Genomic DNA, 6,230 nt, shown 5'->3' with positions numbered 1-6,230 from the left:
AGAGTGGGCTAAAAGGAAGTTTAATTCCAAAATGAGACACCCACCATTTGAAAAAAATGACACCTACTGTTACAAAATGCTGGTTGAAAAGTAAAGAGTATTATTGGTCACTACTTAAGTTATTGGTCATCTTAAGATCTTTGCTTATAAACTATAGGCCTGTGTTCCTGATGATAGAATCGTGTCTTTGAATATTGATTGGTGAATTTTAGGTTACATTTCCCCCCTCCCCCCAAAAAATTAATGCAAGAAAACACTTCTGGTCATCGCTATTTATTTGAAATTTCATGGCCTTAGGTATAAGGTACTTAAGTAAGTACAGTGGCCAGTGAATGAGTACCGTTGATAGATCAGTGTTGTCTCGTTTGGGTGTGTTTTATTTGGACAGTTCAGTGGATTAAAATGGCAATTCATGGCATGACAACTGGAATTACAAGAATGGTGTCTCCACCCTGCTTTGGTGTCTTGTGACTTTGAATTTCCAGAGAGTCAAGGTGCCACTCCCATCTCATCACAATCACCCAGGAAGGAAAACTACAGCTTGTTAGATGTCTTTTTGTTCCTGGGACAAAACAAGCAACGGGTATTGGCAACCTCATGGGAGAATTAACATGAAGACTCACTCATGTTTACAATAAAAGTAACACTACAAAATAGCCTTTATCCGTGTCTGCTGACCAGGCTGGGGACCGCTCAGCAACATCTCAACGACCAGCAGCAGCTCCTGAACCTGAGACTGAGAAACGCTGCACTATCACAGAAAGGAAAGGAATACAAAAGAGCAAATACAAAAGGAAATTTACTCTCTTTGTTGATACTGAAAGGTGCACCAAAGCTTAGGAAGATCCACTCGTCATTATCATCCTTGTCACAATTTATCAGTGTCATCACTCACAGCACATACACAGTATTCATTTCTTTCTTCATCCTCCGTAATTCCATTCAGCACAATTGTGACAGTCAAAGATAGGGGATCTGCGTAATCGAATATTGAGATTAATTCTATTTTCTATTCTGCCACTTCATGCTACCCAGCAATGAGCTTCATTACAATTACATATATCCCATCACATTTTAGAAGGCAAACAGGCACTAGGATGCTTGGCTCGGATTACTGAGGCTTTGAGTAAAGCAGTGTTTCCCTAACTATGGGGCAGGGTCCAAAATAGGTCACAGGCCTGCTTCTGGTGGCTTCCCTGCATGAAAAGAGTGCTAGTATGTTTTAATTAGCCTGCCTCCCGGAGTGAGCATGTACTGGGATAAAGCCGTGCTATCAGTCAGTGTTGAAAATTAACACGATATGCCAGTGTTTCTGTAAGTCCACACCCATCAGAGTTCATTTAACACTTCTGATAGTTTTGAACAGCCGTCCCAGAGCCATATCAGCTGTATGAGTGGACAAACAACTCTCCAATCAATACTTGTCATCTCCATATAGCTGTCACTAAAAAAATCAACACTTATGGACACTCGGAAATTTGCTTTTAGGCTGATTACAACTAGGATTCGGCATCATGACTGATTTTTGAGATCGGACAAAATCCACGCTACACAGCAAATCTTCCCATAGTTAATAAGTGTTGATTTCTACACTCAACACTGACGATTTTGCTGTGTAGTGTCAGGAGCGTTCCTCTGTGGGTAATGAAAGGAAAAAAATGATGAAAACATATATCAAAGTGTCCAAACTTGCAAATTGATGCCTACTACAAAATAGTCAGATGAGTCGATAGCATAGTCAGATAATCAGATCTCTATCAGATCTAATCAGTCTATAGATGAACAGTTCTTGTCAGAAGAGTTCAGAATCCATAAATGTAGAGGGAGGACTTCCAAAAGAGGTTCTTCCTGTATGTCTGTATCCAGATAAGTGAAGGCTTGATGGCATGATGGCTAGAGTTGCAGAAGACGGGACCAATTTTCCCTGCTACCCTTCCTCTCTGTCTTCCCTCCATCTGTCCATTTGGTGCAATGCCAAGTGTAGAAACGTGGGGTTCTGTGCAGTGGGATATTAAGGATAATTTGTCTTCTTTCCTTGGAAAAATGTGTGCTCCTGTGTGTTTCTCTGTGTTTATTCTGTGGCTGTGGGGTCAGAGGTCAGGACAGCGGCAGGCTGGTTAGGTGGATGAGCCTCCGGATCTCTCCAGTGTGTTGGCTGGCATGCTTCTGTGGTCCCTCCATTCTGTGTAGGCTACGTTCCCATCTGCAAACCGACGTGAGCAAATGTATTTAACATTTAGACACTGGATTAAAAATTAATCTTTCATTCTTGGGATGTTTAACCTGATTTCACGAGCAGAGAACTCACCATTAGCTCCTTTCTTTGCGCCAGCCGTCCCATTGGCTCCTCCTGGTCCATCCGTCTGTCATGCAGAAAGAGAGAAAGGGTGATCAGCACTGTGTGTGTGTGTGTGTGTGTGTGTGTGTGTGTGTGTGTGCATGTGCGTGCATGCATGCAATGGTGTGAATGGGTGACTGTCTATGCACATGCAAGTGTGCATGTGGGAGTTTGTGTTGTGTGCCTTTGCTAGTTCAACCATCCATGCATGCACATATGTACACATAACAGTGATAAAATTGAGACAGTTGATTTAAAGCTGTAATATGCCACTTTTATTTTTACATAAAAAGAACGCTGAATTAATATGATATATTATACATTATCTTTCTGTGGTTTGTAGTCCTGTTTGTAGTTTGTAATCCTGTCTCTGTCTCCTCTTTTATTTTACTTCATGTCTGGAAGTGTCTACTTAATTGTTTTGGAAAACACTTTGTAACAGTTGTTTTAAAAAGTGCTACATAAATAAGTTTATTATCATTATTATGAAGTATAATGTGTTATGAATTTGGTACAACCCTGTTTTGAAATTGTTAGCAGCGATGCAGTATTCAATCCCTCAAGTTTTTGTTATGCAAGCTGATTTAAATCAGATCATAATAGTCATGATGCGCTCATAATATGCTTATAAAATGCTTATAATTCTTTATAATACCCTATGAGCAACACTTCAAGTAATTAGACGATCTCATTGATTGCCTAATCTATTTTCAGCTGCCCCATGGGTTTCCATACTTTGGATGTAATGAGCCCAATATAACAGCTATCACGATCGCTACCATCCTCCTGTTGATTGCTGATAATGAGCCACTTACGGCTCCTAATTGGCAACTAATGAACTGCATTAGATACTACACGCTAGATTTAGACATTTGAAGGTGCTGTTGCATGAGCCCAGTGAAGTCTGCTGCTGCTTACTGACAGACTGATAGAGGTGGAGAGAGCAAGAGATCGAGGGAGAGAGAGAGAGAGTAAAGGAAAGAGAGAGTGATAGAACAGGAGAGAGAGAGGGGAGAGAAAGGTGAGAAACAGAGAGAGAGAGAGAAAGATAAAGGAAGCGTTCATACCGTTGTTCCACTCACATCATATGCGTTGCCAGTGTTCCTGTGGATGACAACAAAGAAAGTTTGAGATTATCAGCTGTTACGATATAAGTGTTTGCTCTGTGTGTCAGTCTTATTTACTTATCTTATAGTGTGTTTGAGTGGCTCAAGGCCTGTTTGAACTTATTTATCTAAGGAAGGAGTTTTGTGAGAGTGTATGCCCGTCATTACCATCCTCCTTCAAATTCACACACTTACACACATTGATAGCAGGGCACTTGGCAGGTATAGTTGTTCAGTAAGGGAAGATTGTTACTCATTCACTGTCCCCACCCAGGTTTTATTAGCTAGTCTGGAAATTCAATCTGGTTAACTTGTGGTCACAACCCCCCTTGTCTAACCTTTAGCCTAGCATTTCAGGCTATAGCATTTCCAAAAATCTCTCCATGTCTACTTTGTCACCCCCTCTCTAAAGACGCTCTGGTCCCTCGCTTGCTTCACCATTCAATAAAGTAACATAAAACAAGAAAACCCCATTTATACCTAAACTCTATTGAACTGACTCAGTTTAATTCAGGCTGAAATTTGCACTTAACTGCTCAGGTTTGGGTCAAAGACAGTCACGCTTTTAGCACTCTATTAATCTATTGGCAATTTCAGGCTCAAGTCAAGTTTGGGCTCACAAAAACCCACACCTCTTGATTTTCGTTTAGATTTGGACTGAAGTTTGGGAAGTTAGGTTGATGTTGAACTCACATTTTCAAGCCCTTGTCAAGCTCCACTCTTGTGACAAAATGTATACTTATGTATGCTTGTCTGCCCACTATTGTGAATCTAAACTGTCGTGTAGCTAATTTGTGAACAGTTTACAGGTGCCACTTAATGAGATATGCGGTAGCTATCCCTTGTAGAGAGAGCTTACATAGAATCCTTGATTAAACCGGATGCTTTCCATTACAGATGTTTCACTGAATTAGTCACCAGGTTCACAAGGTTACAGTGGTGTATAGATTCCCACACCCATCTCTCTCTAGACAATGTTTTGTTAGATGTGAGCAATTAAAAAAAAATGCAAATAATAACAATAATTTTCAGAGCACTTATTGGTCCATTGAACCAGCAGGATTACAAATCAGGCTACATTACCGCAAGGTCTTACTCCTTGGTCTACTGTTCGTCATGCCACCCGGTTAACTCACTCATCACCACATGGTATGCACCGAGGCATTCTTCTCCTTTACATGTATGAACCACCTTCTGTGTTATGATGCCTATCTATCACTGCTGTCTCATTCCTCTGAGTGACAAACAAGTCCTGGAATGTGCAAAACCTGGCTTCAGAAGATAAGGCTGTTGTCTCTCCCGCAGTTCCTCTGTGTCACTGTCACTGGCATGTTTGACATGACAACCACAGTAATGGGTGTTGGCGATGACATGCACACACACACACACACACACACACACACACACAGGCTTGCACGTGTACATGTGCGTGCACACCCACACACAGAGAGACCTAGTTGGGAAGACCAGGCTATTGAAGGTTAATGATCCAAACCCAACCCATTTGGCACAATTCCCTCAGCTTTAAAAATTATATTTCACTGCACTTCCTCCTCCACTTCAAACAGGCAACACCCTTCATCAAAAATCACCTATCGAGTCTAACAAGTCTGTGCTGTGCTGCATGGAAGTGATGAATAGCCGTTAAAGCCTCAGCAGTGAGGGACAAAAAAAATGAATCAGCTAATGTATTGTGAGCAGAAACTCCATACAGGAGAAGACTTGTCTTGTACTGGGAGGTAATGCTGTTTGCGGGTTACTCCTACATTCAGTGACATTGTTCATTTAACTCCAGGTGAGTGACACCTACTTTAACGCAAACTGTCAAGCGTGTCAAAAACAGTACCTATGTTTTACGGTGTAGTCGTCACTCAAGTCATAATCAGACGTTTCCCTCACCTGCGACACTTGAGGCACAAGGCGAGGAGAGTGATGCTGAGGATGAGGAGGATGAAGAGGGAGATGATGCCCACCTCGGGGGATGAAGACCAGACTACCGACCGCAGTTCCCCCAACATATGAGCCATCCCTACTGGAGCCATTGTCTTAATACCCTATAGAGAATGGAAAAACAGTGCCAAATGATTATAAATCACTAATGAGTATTCAGTCACAAAACAAGGGCTTTTATGTTGAAATGTAGGGCTATAAGAACACATACATATGTTGAGTTATCATAGCAAAATGTAGAGTCCAAATGAAAGGAGATAGAGTCAGTAGACACACATGAGCAGCCAAACTATGTGCTTTATAGTATGTGAAATATTTCCAGTTGAGTCAAACAGACAAAGGCAAAAGCCGTGCTCATGTCTAGAAAATACAGTATATTGCTTTAGAATACCATACTTTCTACTGAAAATATGTGGTTTGTCAAGAAGAAGAAGAATAAAGACAGTAATAATAAGATACAATGTTCATAACTTACCTTGTGTGCCGCTTGATTCCTTTGCACTTATGTCTCCAACTGCTGTCAGTCATTCACCTGCCTTCGCCTTAAGTGTCTGTGTCCCAGCAGGCAGCGGAGGGAGGGGCTCTGTCTGCTGGAGTCAGATCTGTCATGGAGGAGGGGCCGACACAACCCCATAAACAAGCCCATTGTCTTTTATCAGCACCAAATTACATCCGCGCCTGAGCGCCTTGATACCTGACATGCTTGCGGCTCCCAAGAATGTAGGAATGCACGTTTAAAGGCAAACACTGGCACAGCAACATTTCTCAAGGTGCTGCAGTCCCTAAAAACAACAAACAGAAAACTTATTAAAATTAAAATGATCCAAATTAGATTG

General features: G+C 41.5%; 1 protein-coding gene across 1 annotated transcript; it reads right to left on the bottom strand.

Moving 5' to 3' along the window:
* Window positions 1-257: 257 nt before the first annotated feature.
* Window positions 258-5,992, bottom strand: LOC144542745 (uncharacterized). Its single transcript, XM_078289826.1, has 5 exons — window positions 5,870-5,992; window positions 5,344-5,498; window positions 3,406-3,442; window positions 2,309-2,363; window positions 258-2,203 (listed from the first exon to the last, which is right to left on the bottom strand). Exons 2-5 carry the CDS (start codon window positions 5,484-5,486, stop codon window positions 2,118-2,120), a joined length of 321 nt encoding a protein of 106 aa, XP_078145952.1. The 5' UTR covers window positions 5,487-5,498; window positions 5,870-5,992; the 3' UTR covers window positions 258-2,117.
* Window positions 5,993-6,230: the final 238 nt, after the last annotated feature.

Source organism: Centroberyx gerrardi, chromosome 18, assembly GCF_048128805.1.
Source record: "Centroberyx gerrardi isolate f3 chromosome 18, fCenGer3.hap1.cur.20231027, whole genome shotgun sequence".
In the NCBI taxonomy this organism is placed as follows: Eukaryota; Metazoa; Chordata; class Actinopteri; order Beryciformes; family Berycidae; genus Centroberyx; species Centroberyx gerrardi.
Note: the sequence above shows the minus strand (reverse complement) of the source record. Positions and strands in the feature narration are given on the sequence as shown.